This window comes from Cryptomeria japonica, chromosome 1 (assembly GCF_030272615.1).
Source record: "Cryptomeria japonica chromosome 1, Sugi_1.0, whole genome shotgun sequence".
In the NCBI taxonomy this organism is placed as follows: domain Eukaryota; kingdom Viridiplantae; phylum Streptophyta; class Pinopsida; order Cupressales; family Cupressaceae; genus Cryptomeria; species Cryptomeria japonica.
The window spans coordinates 386,892,651-386,906,565 of NC_081405.1; the positions used below are offsets into that span (position 1 = coordinate 386,892,651).

Genomic DNA, 13,915 nt, shown 5'->3' on the forward strand with positions numbered 1-13,915 from the left:
TATTTGGCATTATATACCCTATGCTGGCTGACCCATTTCCAAGACAAAAGACATAAAATATGCTAATAGCAGATATTAAGAAATAGATGTGATAAGCGGAATTATGGTAGTGAAGACAGTAATCAATTAGCAGTAGCAATTCTATTATGTTTAAGAGCAACAGAGATAAACAGCAGAAGTGAGACTATGTGTTAAGCAGCAATTAGTTAAAGAGATTACCTTTAGAAATCAGACTTAAAGAAGTATCAGTACGAAAGGGTATGAAGGAGTATCAATATGAAAGGGTATGACCCCTCTTAAGGGACAGCAGTCTCTAAAGGACATCTCTCTTCATAGAGACATTAAGATATCAAATATGTAAGGCCACAATGGAGAAGGGCAGGAAGGAAAAACAATCCAATAAGCATCGGTATTCATAAGAGCAGATCGAACAAGGAAGAAATAAGTATTTCAATCTGCAAAAAAAAAGTCTGATCTGAACCCAATAAGGAAGTGAAATAGAACCGATTTACTATTAATAATCTGCATAAGAACAAAATAATCAATCAAGTAATTGATCATATATATGTTGAGACATGAACCAGCTAAGACTTGAACCTAGGACCTTCCATACGCTGCTGGAGTACTCTACCACTGAGCTACTGGCCGCTCTTGGACCAGTCCATCGTCGGTCCGGGTGTGGCTTATTTCCAACACCAACAACACCCTTAAGCCACACCTCTCATGTACTTGGGGCTCCTAGCCTGAACCTGGCTCTGATACCATGTTGAGACATGAACCAGCTAGGACTCGAACCTAGGACCTTCCATACGCTGCTGGAGTGCTCTACCACTGAGCTACTGGCCCCTCTTGAACCAGTCCATCGTCGGTCCAGGTGTGGCTTATTTCCAACACCAACAATATATACGAAGTCACAAGGTTCGAATTCAAATTTGAGTTTGACAACGATAAAATTCGGATGAAATTCAACAAGGGTAAAAAATTCAAAAAAAAAATCGGCATTAAATTCGCCTTGTGAAGTAATATATCCTAAATTTAAATTTATTATAGTTAAATATTACAAAAATTCAATATAAATAAAATAATATTTATACTTTTTATTCATGTCCAAGTCAATGTTTAAATTAAAAAATACAAATTTTAAAAATGTATTTTTATTTTTTTATGGAATAAAAGAACGAATCAAAAAAACCTTAAAAAAAACATTTCTTATATCCTAAATTTAAATTTACAATAAGTAAATATTTTATTTTTTAATAAAAATTAAATATAAATAAATAATATTTAACCTTTTTGTTGACTTTTAAGTCAATATTTAATTAAAAAACAAATTTAAAAAAGGATTTAATTTTTTTAGAATGAAAAAGAATGAAACAAATAAACCTAAGAAAAAACCTTTCAAACTTTTCGTTGAATACAAAGAAATGATGAAAAAACCCTAAAAAAACTGTAAAGAAAGGGCGCTATAGTCATAGGGCCGCATCGGAGCTGTGCCACAGTTGCAGCCCGTTGCTGGTGAAAGTCAAAATGCAGGGCTGCCCAATTTTCACAAAGATGAAACCCTATGTTCGCAACATCATGACTTGCACAAATAAAACCATACACTGTCCGCAGTGTCGCGTCTGCAGATAAAACATTCCCCTTTGTGCCCTAGCCACTTTTGTCAGCCAACAACTTTTTACCCGAACCGCTTGGCGAATTTCAAAGAATTTTTTGCAAATGTTGAATATTCAGCAAATTCTGAACTTCAAATATACGTGAAGTTGGAGGAAATGAGCTTGGGAGATGCAGTTAACCAGCTCCCTTTGAAATAAGTAGACAACCCCAAGGGATGGAACTTGTTATAGTGGGGCAATCCTGCCACTTGTAGGCCAAGGGGCGAGCTGTCATAGTTGGACACTACACGCTGAACTATGATTGATTATGGGGTTGTTAGCTAGTAATAATGTTTAACATTCCATATAATAGACTTGTTCACTAATCCATGTGTTTGTTCATGGTTTCTTAAGTTTATTAATGACTCAAATGAATTTAGTTTAGTATGTTATTGTTAAGAATCAATTTTAGACACAAACAGGTTAATCCCAATTTGGGGACATTACAAAAATTGAGAATAAAAAAACTCAAATGGAAATCCTAGCTCCTGTCTCTTTCAGGTGGATTGCAGGTTTGTCAAAAATTTCTCTCTTACAGAATTTATTATTCATCCACTTGGCTCTTTGGTAACTACCAAATTGAAAAACTGCAAAAGACATTATTGCATTTTCTCTGGTCAAATAGTAGAGGTAATTAGAAAGGCATGTTGTTAATTGGGGATGGTCTTGTCTCTCTAACAAATCAAATAGATGTTAAAGCATTTTCCCTGGTCAAATAGCAGAGGTAATAAGAAAAGCATGTTGTTGATTGGGGATGGTCTTATCTCTTTAATAAGAGGGCTTGAGGTCTCAACTTCAAGGATATAAACTTAAAGTATTAGTTTGGCTGCGAAATGGATAAATAAGGCTTTTGATAGAAATGAACCTTGCAATATCTTAATTTAAAATTCTATTATAGTTTGGTTGTGCCTAAAAAGGGCAGAATCTGGAAAGTTCCTCATCCACATGACTTATTGTTTGGGAAATCTCTATCGAGTCTTTTGGGTCTTTTGCAGTATTTGAAGAGCATGGGAGGCTCTCAAACATCTTATTCTGTGACATGATGTTTTTTCTAGGCTTTATGGCTATTTCTTTAGCTAAAGATCTATTTGGTGGGCTTAGTCCTAGAAAAACAACCCTTGGCTTTACAACAAGGATGCTCTACACAATACTAAACATCTAAAGGTGTAAATGAATTGAAGGATATATTTGAAATGGTCAATTAAGATGTGAAGAATTTCAGAAGTGTTTCTCTTTTCCTAATCCCACAAAAGAATATTTTCAATTATACAAAAACCCTTAAATAGTGACAAATTTCCTGTCACTTCAAAATATAATACTAAGATTTTGGATAGCTTTTGTTGGACTAAAGGCACTATTTTCTCCAAGTTTAATGCTAAAAAATTGTACACTACGTCGACCAAAACCAATGAGGTACTGTCCAGTTTTAATGACAAGTTGAATTTTAACACTGATAATGATCAATGATCTGTTGTATTAAAAATTTGTTGCTTTAATATTTTGGAACCTAAAAAAGCGGCTTTTTTCCTACTGGATAAACTTCTTGTTGGGCCTATTTTAAATACTGCTGTTCTTCTGTCTTACACCTATAGTCTGTGTAATATGGTTGACACTTGAAAACATCTCTTACTTAATTGTATTTATGCTACAAGCATTTGGTCTTCCTTTTAGGGGAAACATTTGGGTTGTGTTAACAAGAAAGGGTTTACTTGCCAAAAAAAATTGTTTAGTTATGTGAATAATATTGGTGTGATGCTTGACAAATTTGAAATTATGCTTGATTTTGACCACTGAGATTTTGTGGCATATTTGGAAAAGAAGAAATGACAAAAGTAACCCAAGCCAAATGCAAATAGCTTACAGAGTCTCTTAGTGGATCACATTTCTTCATCTTGTTATGCAGGTTGCAATGATATTGCAAGTTCCTAAAGACAGGTTGTTCAAGTTGTTAGAGGAAGGAATCACAACTGTCTACAAAAAAGAGATCAAATTTTCATAATTCTAGCCCCAAGATAGAAGGAAAACGGATGAACAGTTTGTTAAAGAAAATATAAAAAATTTCATATTAAATATTTGAAAACTCAGATAACATTGTTTCTAATGAGCGGGCTAAGCTTAATGTTGTTCATTAAAATTTTATCATAGATACACAAGTTGTTTGTGATGTAATTGATGACAACAAAGTTTACCTAGTCCTCCTATTGATGATTTTGGCTTTGACTCTTACAAATGCAGCAATAATGTAAAGTGCTGCTAGGAATGAAACATTCTATGGATAATATTTTTGAATGTTATACTTTTGTTGATTAAATACAGATTAAGCTATATAATAAGTTAATTTTGTATCAACCTGACCATTAGAAGCAAGCCTTATATGTGATTCCTTTCAGTAAGATCTAGAATCCATTAGGTGATCAGCTTTGGATTGACTGAATTTCTCTATTGATGGTGTTCTATCTTCTCGACACACCTTATATTTGTAACCTATAATTTCAGTATACTAATTTCGATTGAAAAAAAAATTGTTTAAGGTGGTTAAAAAAGAAGCATAAAGATTGAAAAAGACTTGTGTTTTTGTGTGATAGATAAAGACTCCCTTCCTTCAAGGAAATTCTTTGATTACTAGATAGTTAGTGTTCAGCGATAAGAAAATGCGCATCTATGTAGCTTTTTGTAAAATGATATAGCATGGTTTGTTTAGTGTTTTCTTTAAGAATATGAGACTGAATATCAATGTTGAAAAAGAGTTTCTAAACAAAGAATTTTGGAATATGGACAAGTTTGTTTTCAAGATCGTATCTTGGAGCCCTAACACCACTCCCAATAACATCCTAGCCAACTCAGCTCCTAAATGGCTGAAGATTAAAAAGAATGTATGAGTTGTTATCCCCCATGCCCTTGAAACTCTAAGCAATATTTTACAGAATGAATAAACTAGGTCAATTTTACCCCATTTGAATGTCAGGGTCCTCATCTTTGTCAACTTTGAGGCATCAAACCCTGACATGTGCCTCCAATCTGGAAATAATGAAGTGCAGTGTCATGTGGAACTTCTAGATGGTCTTAATGCTTGCTTCTTATGCAAAAGCGATGGACATCAAAGAAAAACCTCCCATAAAATCCCTTGTAGTGCATACAAATCTATAGCTGGCCACAACTCCAATTCAAAAGGAGGAAGCTGTTAATATTGAGAAAGATGCTGGGTAAATGTTACCCCCTGCTCATTTTGACTGTGAAATTCCCAAATTCTGAATTGATTGGTGATAATGCAATTGATATCATGGAGAAAACCCTGCTAAAGTTTTGAGACTTTTTGCTTCAAAAGAATGCATTGATATTCTCGTTGAACCTCCCTCAAAGATGATATAGATCCTTCGAAGAAGAAAACTGCCCAAGAACTTGACCTAGAAAAATTAAAGGAGAGTAATAATGTTGTCTCTAGTCCACTAGTATCCCAAGCCCCAAATATTGTACAAGACAACTAAAGCAGTGATTTCTAATGAACAATCTCACCTTAACTTCATGGGGAAGTGTTAGACCATAATGTTATTAAAGGTCATACCCTTATAACATTTATATTTTGCTCTAATATAACATTATAAAACCTTATGCATATTACATGCTTAGCATATACCATTTAAATAATTAATAAACTATTAGATTACTAATTATTGTTAAATGGTAGTTTGAAATGGGTACAACTAATACCCCATTAGGTATTTTGCCACCCCTTCTATATTTAAAGAGGTTCTCTCTCATTGAAAAGTATGGGAATTTTGAGATATATAGCGAATTCTATTGCTATGCACAAGAGGTAACATTGGCCATGTGAAAGTTTGAATCTATGCATTTTGAGATATATAGCGAATTCTATTGCTATGCACAAGAGGTAACATTGGCCCTGTGAAAGTTTGAATCTATGCATTTTGAGATATATAGCGAATTCTATTGCTGTGCACAAGAGGTAACATTGGCCATGTGAAAGTTTGAATCTATGCATTCATAGAACATTGTACAAGTGGTTTACGATAAAATGATGTTTTATGGGTGGTTTTACACAAAAGGTTTTTCCCTATGTAGATATTGTGTAATGTGTTTCATCTGTATATCTTGTAACTCTAATTTTGTTTATTTTATACTTATTTGTAAAGATTAGTAAACTGAGATCTGTTGTGTTTGTCATGTCCCCGATTATGAATTCAATAAAATTAAATGTAATAAGTAAATATTCATTATCATGATTCATAACAATGTAATTAGAAACAAATATAATAATAAATAAATTCAGAAAATATATTCAATAAAAAATTATATATAAAAAACTGCATTCATCCTGATCAGTAACCTGCAAAATAAACAAAGTTAATTATTGAAGCAAATACTAAGTGGACTGCAGGTGTCAGAGATTGTCCCCTCAGCAGTAGACAATAATAATCACCCTTTAGTGTCTATTGGCAGCGATTATGATGATAAAAAGGCACACACACACCCCATCTCCAACAGGGACCCCCTTCGTTTCGCTTGCTTTGCTAGAGTTTTTTAGTAATCCTATCCTGTTGAGGGTAGAGGAGAGAAAGATTAGATCAAAGTAAATCAAAGATCACAAGAGTGTGATAGGGACCAGAGGTGAGGCACAATGTATGGTATGGAGCATAGATGGAACACTCGCAGAGTACTCGCCGAGTTTTTGAGCTCTGCGAGTTTTTATGACTTTAACTCGCAGCAAAAACTCGCCGAGTTTTTTAGTTTCTTTAAAAAAATCGGCTGGACTAAAAAAAGAGGCCCAAACATGTCAAAAAATTATCAATTTTTGTTTCTTCAGGTCAGTTTCATTCTCTTCATCAGAATATACACATGAAATATAACATGTAAGTATAAGTGGCATTTCAATATGTCTTTTTCCTTTCTTATACTTTATAACACCCGACGCCTTTATAAAATAATAAAAGTATTTTTGGCCTTGTGGGGCACTCCCCTCGACCCCGCCCTGTATCGCGACAGGGAGCGCGCAAGAGGCGCTGCCCCTTGACCCCGACTTGGGGGCGCTGCCCCCAAACCCCCCTCAAAAAATATAGGGGGAAACTGCGCTAATGGAAGTAGGGAAAATTTAACTTCCGAGTCTGATTAGGCTCCATATAACAACATAATTAGCATTGAAGAAATCTTAATATTATACATTTTAGAGTTGAAAGTTTGAAACTATGAGTATGAATGATGAAATTTCAAATATTGCGCGTTTGTAGATCTCCACCAAGATCTAGACCTATCTCTCTACCCCTCTTTTTCTCACCCTCAAAACCGGGAAGATCTCCACTGGGAAGAGGAAGAGGAATAGTAAATAGTTTTAGCTAGAGCTGGGAAGAGGAAGTTGTAATTGTAATTTGTAATGATGTATTTACTTTTGGTTTTACAAAAACTATTTACTATTTTGCTTCCAGCCATCAGCATTCCTCATGAGGATGCGATTTTGTAGACACTTTGCATTTAAATATATCTAGAATCAGCTTGTTTCTTTTGTGTTATCATTAATTGACTCATTGGATGCATCTTCTCGTTAAATTTTGCAAAAAAAATGCATTTTTATTAAAATTAAGCCTGTTTTTACGTTGCCGAGTTTTTCGCCGAGTTTTTTCGAGTTTTTTACTCAAGGGGTTGGCAAGTCGAGCCGAGTCGCGAGTAGTCCAACTATGGCATGGAGGTATTCTTTAAATCTAGGAATGGCCACCTTGCACAAAGTTCAATATGAAAGCCTAGAAACAAGTGGAATGCAGAGATGAAGTACAAATTTAAGAGTTTAAATGTAACCCAAAACAGGCCTCTAACATAGAACTTGAGAGCTTAGAAATGTATGAATGCATGAGGAAGGAATCATGGATTCAAGTCCAAACCTAGGTCAAACCCCAACCTATTGTGGAATGAACTAGCCAACTAGGTAACCAATGACATGCCCCCTCAAATCTAAAGGTCTTTTAGCAACATTTGAATCAAATGAAGAATAAGAAGGGAGAAGAGGAATTCAAAGACCAAAATTGATCCAAGGATGGACAAGAATACAAAGTCAAAAAGCCTAAAGTATTGGCCACCTTGGACTTGGAGATAAATTTTGGAATAAGGAATCTCAAACTCGGATTTTGCATTAGAACAGGGAATAAGTCTTAATCCTGAAAATCTTCTTAGCACCGAACTTTCAACCAAAACACCCCAAAATTCAGTATTTGCATTCAAAAAAGGAATAAGCTTTATTCCTAAAATCTCTCCTAACACCGAGCTTTGCACTCAAACTTAAGTTTTTATCCCAAATTTGTTGTTAGCACTCAAAATGGGAGCAAACCTTAATCCTAAAAGTTCTCCTGGCACCAAGTTTGAGATCAGTTTTTTCCATTTTGTCTTCCAAAGCCGAGTTTGTCAGGATTCCTAATTGTTCCTTGCCCTGAATTTTGTTTGGAAGAATCCAATTTGGACTGAAATTCGGACCTAGGAAACAAAATCAGAATATCCTAAAAATGTTCCTAGTCCCAAGTTCCTGAAAGCATTCATAACCCCGAGTTTATAAGGCAGGAAAGCTTGAGACAGATAGAAACTTGAAGATGGGAAACTTTTTTGGAATTCTCAAAATTCTTCCTGAGACCGAATTTGAAGAGTTTTCTGCATTAAATCAAGATCTCAGGAAGAATTAAACTATTTACTAGGAACAAGCAATATAACTCTCTTCTGATTATGACCAATATACAGAACAGCCCAACCTCATTGGTTAGCCACTGCCAGACAATAATTCACAACACAGGATACCAGAATCACCACTGTAATATCATTGCTATGGGCCTAAAAAAGCTGTATTGAATTTAAACAATAAAGGAAAAAATTGATTATAAAATTTCATATATTAAATTTCTGAGGCATGAAAGGAAAAAAATTTAGGAAGTATTTATTAAACTTTTTAATACGAACAAGCAGTATAGCTTTGTTTTGATTACAACCAATAAACAGAACAGACCAAGCTCATAGGTTAGCCACTCCCAAATTTGAAGACAACCAATCTTCAAGCAAGTGCACGGACTCCCCCTCAAAAATTAAGCTAAAATTGCTTTATGCTTAAGTAAGCTTCCTACTTCTGTTTTCCCTAAAATAGCTATTCTGAAATAGCTTTATTCGTGTCTTATTATTTCTGGGCAAATTTTGGGCTCATCATAACAAGTATATGATAATCGTTTTGTATGAGAAGTACCAAAACCAAAAAGTTTTTTTCTTTACTTTAAAGTTTAAAACAAAAAAAAAACAGTCATTCTATGAAAATTCAATTTTGTTAGCTCTGAAACCAATGTCTACTCTGTGCTGTGCTGTGCACAGGAAAATCTATATTCCAGAAATCTCTGAGGCAGTGAGGATATAGGTAGACGTGCATCCAGGATAGCAGATCAAGTTTTAGGGCAATAGGAGAGATCAAATTGAGAAATATAATAGATTTTCAAACAAAAAAAAGGCAAAAACAGATTTTGCACCATTAACATTCTAAAGAATAAAAAAAATAAAGTCAAAAGACTCAAAACTGAAAAGACTTCAGCAATCTATGAAATGAACCATAGAATTTTAGAATTCATTCAAATGAATGTCTAACTCTGAATTAACCATAATGATAATCACAAACATAAACATCAACAAATAAGCTAACACTGTCAATGTTCATAGGTATCAAAAACAATAAAATGCAGAGCATTAAGTACAAAGCAGCAATCATTTCATTCAAGATTATCTGCTTCCATGTGACACACTGAGTGCCTCATTGTCAGCACTGTCACTCTCATCATGAATCGTGTGTTTCGTCCTATCTTACATACATTGAACAATGAGCCAAAGATACCCTCCTCGTAGAATGCTAGTTTGCAATCCCTCTCATATTCAAAAACAATCAAATGTCTCACAACTCTATCCAAGATTAGGAGAGCCTGTGCCAGCACAATAAATAATAAAAACTCTAGAGCATGTCCTCTAGAGGACACTATATATATGCTTGACATTTAACCACCAGTCATCACCTAAAAAAATTGGCTTTATTTTCTTCCCCTCATTTGCCTTGGCCTCCACCACCTTCATCCACTCACTACAAACAACCATAGACTACAAAATCTCAAGTATCTTGATCATTCTCTCCAAAATATTAATTAGATAATTTATCTAATCTCTATAGGTAAAGAAATTCCTTCCTGCAATAAATACCTGGCCCATTCATTACACGCTACCATAGACTGCACAGGCTCATGCACCTCAATCATTCTCTCCCAAACGAAGTAAAAGACAATGTATTTCGTCTGCATAAGTTTGAAAAACACCTCCCTCCAAAATGACCTGAAAAGTGTCAAAGAGGTGTAGCTCCAAGTAAGTATCAGCACATGTCTCACATCCAGAATTCCCTGCTTAACCTAATCAATCTTGCCAAACCTCCCTCACAATATTGTTCAACGCATGCAAACATACAAGACCTAAAATACAAGTCAGCAGTTTATCTAAAGCATCAATCCTGTTGATCAACACGCATTTATTGCATCAACATCTGCACCTTATTGGAGAGCCCACCCTCCTCTATAACATCCTTCAAATTCCTCCTCTTATACAGCAGAATATGGAAAGGTAAAATACAGAACAACTTCACAGACGAAAAAGCCACTGGGTTTCCAAGGAGAAAAACCAGCACAGAGTGAAAAATCAATGATAAAGGTAGCATTTTTTATTCCATTAATTGTTGAAACTTATAGGTGCACACAGGGATGTATTCCCTCTTAAAGCATGTTTGGTTTCAGCAATTCACTCATGTGAAATGCTGTGGCTCCTTCCTCTAATGAGCCTGAGCATTATAAATATGCTTGTACATGTGATTTTCCTTGAGCTTTGGAAGAATCCCTCTTTGCTCTGCACATTAATCTATTTTATTTCTTGCATGTTAGCCCCTACCAAAGCATGAGGATCAGAGATTACACACACAGCTTGCTAGAAGGCACTGAAAAGGCTTTTAATTTAGCAACAGCATCTAAAGACAATCTAGAAATTCAGCCTCTCATCGAAGGTTATTTTATCACGATTAACAATACCTCATTTCTGGTCCAGGTTTGTCTAAGAGCTGAACGCATACCCCAGAGACTCTGTTTTATATCAGTATTACAAACATGGCATTACCACTGTGTATCCTTGTCTAAAATATTCAAAGATTGAAACGAGAGTTTAGTTGGTTTAAATTTCCTCGCTACAAGAATTTTGGATAATGGTTAAGGCATTAAAAGGAGATTTTTAATGCAAATTACAGCTGAACTTCTACCCTCCCCACTCCTACTTTCCATTTCCTCCATTTGACTAATTGACATATAGGCCTTCTCCTTGCCACACTCTTACTATATAAAAATGTAATTAAGTTCAAAATACAAACATGTGTAGACTATAAAGACTAAGGAACGATGAAAACATATACTCACCTTGCATCTTTGAATCTTCTCAAAAATATCGTTACAAATAATATCTCTCCTCCAGTAGCTTCTTTATTTTTCCAACTCCAAAATACCAAAGAAAGTAAGTGTATATATTTATTAAAAAGGTTTAGAGATTTGGGAGGAATAGAAGGACCAGAGAACCTTAATTTTTGAGCACTTATCGTTTTTATAATGTGCTGACATCCACTGAAGCATGCTAGGGGCATTTGAACATCCCTGAGAATTATAACAGGGCTATTTCTTCCCCAGGGAACAATGTGTATCCTCTTGAATGCAAATTTACAAGACGTCATGAACAGCCAAAGGATGTTATAAACTACGGAAAAGCATCCCCAAGATGCCTAGTGACATGTTGTATTCGTCCTTCATCCCCAAAAGACGAGGGCCCCAACACACGTGTCATGTTAGAGTACAAACCTCGGCGTTTCACTTGAAAAAAGTGAACATAGACAAGTCAATTGGATGTCATATTATGTTCCTTTTTTAAAGCCAAATGAGTATTATGATTAGACTCCGCCTATCTCAACAAATCATTTGACACTCTGAGACAAATTATGTGACAACAATTTATCTCAACCACGTAGCTTCGAGTCAATTTTTGTCAATTTCCATTATGGGCTTCCCAGGTGCTCTGGTTTTCATACATTCTCAACAGCTGGAATGAAAATCACTATGGCTTCTACGGTCCCTTAGCCACTCAGACGGATAGAGAGGAGTGGAAAGTGAAAGTGCCTATCCGATTAATGCATATATTATTATTTTCTGGTTTTAGCCGCATCCAAGAAAAGGAATACAAGTACAGTAGTGTGTGTTGTGCACCCCACACGAAAAGAAAGCTCGATATAATCGTGAATTATGAATTGTGCACAGATATATGAAAGAAAATAAGGATAACGTTCTTACTTGAAGTGGAGTAAGAGTTGCCAACAATCCGTCAAACGCGGAGGTAGAAGGCCAAACATCAGCAACAGACGCCGCATCCTTATGAGGCCGCGGGACTAATTTCTTATAAGTCTGAATGTACAAGAACAAAAGCAAATCATCGACGTCGGCACCAACGGAGTCCATATCAGCAGAGGAAGCCCTAACAAAGGGATCCACGCGTCCTCCATCACCGTAATCAGGCAAAAGCAAAGCCAATGTATTCATGATAACCCTGGCGTGGTCCTCCGAGAGCTGTAGGCTCTCCGCTATGGCGCTCGCATTGACGCGCCTCTCCAAGGATCTGAAACCGTCTCCAAACCCCTCCTCGTTATTATTTACAGCATAAGTAAACGAATTTTGCACAAGCTTTTCTCTGAGGGTTTTTAACGTGACAGTGCCATCAGCGAACATGAGGTGCGGCAGTGGCAGCAGCCCATACTCAAACGGCTCTCTGCGCAAATGGAGAAACAACGGCGCCTCATTCTCTGTCATCTTTTGTTATTTTTTCATCAATCAAACCCACGAAAATTGTAGCAGCAATAATGAGTTTTTTCTATGGTCTGCTTCTTCTGCAAGCGGATCGATCGACACATCTGATCGTCAAATATTCCGTGAGATTTAATCTCAGCTGCTTCTCATTTGGACGTTTGGCCTGGATCTAGGTCGCGCCCTTGAGGATCAAAAATCTATATGAGAAATTTATGATTATAATTTATTTCAAGATTCGTGTGGAGGGAGGGACTGATTTGAAGGAATTACAAGTGAAGGGGGACCGCAATGTGAGGGATCGTAAAAAGAGGAGAGCAGCCAAGCCTTGAGGGGGTGAAGAAAAGAAAGGAAGAAAAAGTAGCCCAGGGCGGTCTGCGGTAGCACTATTATAATAACGATTGTTACCCCTCCATATTAATTAAAGATTTTACAGGATAGGCCAGGGTTCCGTGCGGTAAGAAGCTTTAGTTAGTTCTATTTCCTTTTTCTTGTTCAAACATGTACTACGCCTACACCACAGCTTGGGATAACACACGGTATTAGATGCCGTCGGTGAAAGTAAATGGAAACACTACTTCAACCACCCAAGGTAATAAACCAGTGATGCTAGTGAACGGGTGCGCCATTCCAAGCGAACGAATGTGTCCTGCCTTAATAATTTTTATGAGTATTTAAAGATATTATTATTAATAATTGTTGATAGGTACAAATATATGTACAATTATTAATTGATAATAATATTTAAATTTATTATCAAGGTATAAATATTGGCAATTGCATCTTGGTGTGCAATGAGTATGTCAAATAGGTGTGGAAGGTCAATTAGGGGATTTTTTTTGTGTATTTTATGCATCCATTTGTGTAGTATATGAAATCAATTGGTTGGCTATTTAGAAAATGATGTTGCTTTCACAACAAAGGTCTCGATAGAGAAGCGATAGCTTCAAATCAAAGGGATCCAAACAAAATTGAAATAGATCCTTTGAATTGGGAAGATAATTAAACACCATTACTAATAGGCCCATGTTATGTTTGCAACAGTGAGAGAAGAAGAGAGGACAGGATATATAGGATAGAAAGGTGTGTGTGTGTGTGTGTGTGTGTGAGAGAGAGAGAGAGAGGAGAGAGAGGAGAGAAGAAGAGAGGGGGGGATAGATAGGGATACAGAGAGAGAGAGAGAGAGAGAGAGGAGAGAGAGGAAATAATTATATGGAGAGGGAGAGAATGAAAGAGTGGGAGAGGAATAGATGAAAGGATAGAGATAATATAAAGAGGTAGAGAGGGCGAGATATAGGGTGTAGAGAGATGGGGTGATAACAAAATAGAAATAAAGGAAGAGATGGAAGAAGAAATATTGAGAGATAGTGATAG

General features: G+C 35.9%; 1 protein-coding gene across 1 annotated transcript in view; it reads right to left on the reverse strand.

Annotated features, from left to right (window-relative positions):
* LOC131070914 (uncharacterized) overlaps positions 1 to 13,045 on the reverse strand; it is a 112,903-nt gene extending 99,858 nt beyond the window's left edge. Inside the window, exon 1 of the mRNA XM_058006599.2 lies at positions 12,035 to 13,045. Within this exon, the coding sequence (XP_057862582.2) occupies positions 12,035 to 12,547 (513 nt within the window). The 5' untranslated portion in view covers positions 12,548 to 13,045. The remainder of the gene's footprint in view (positions 1 to 12,034) is intronic.
* Between the last annotated feature and the right edge of the window lie 870 nt (positions 13,046 to 13,915).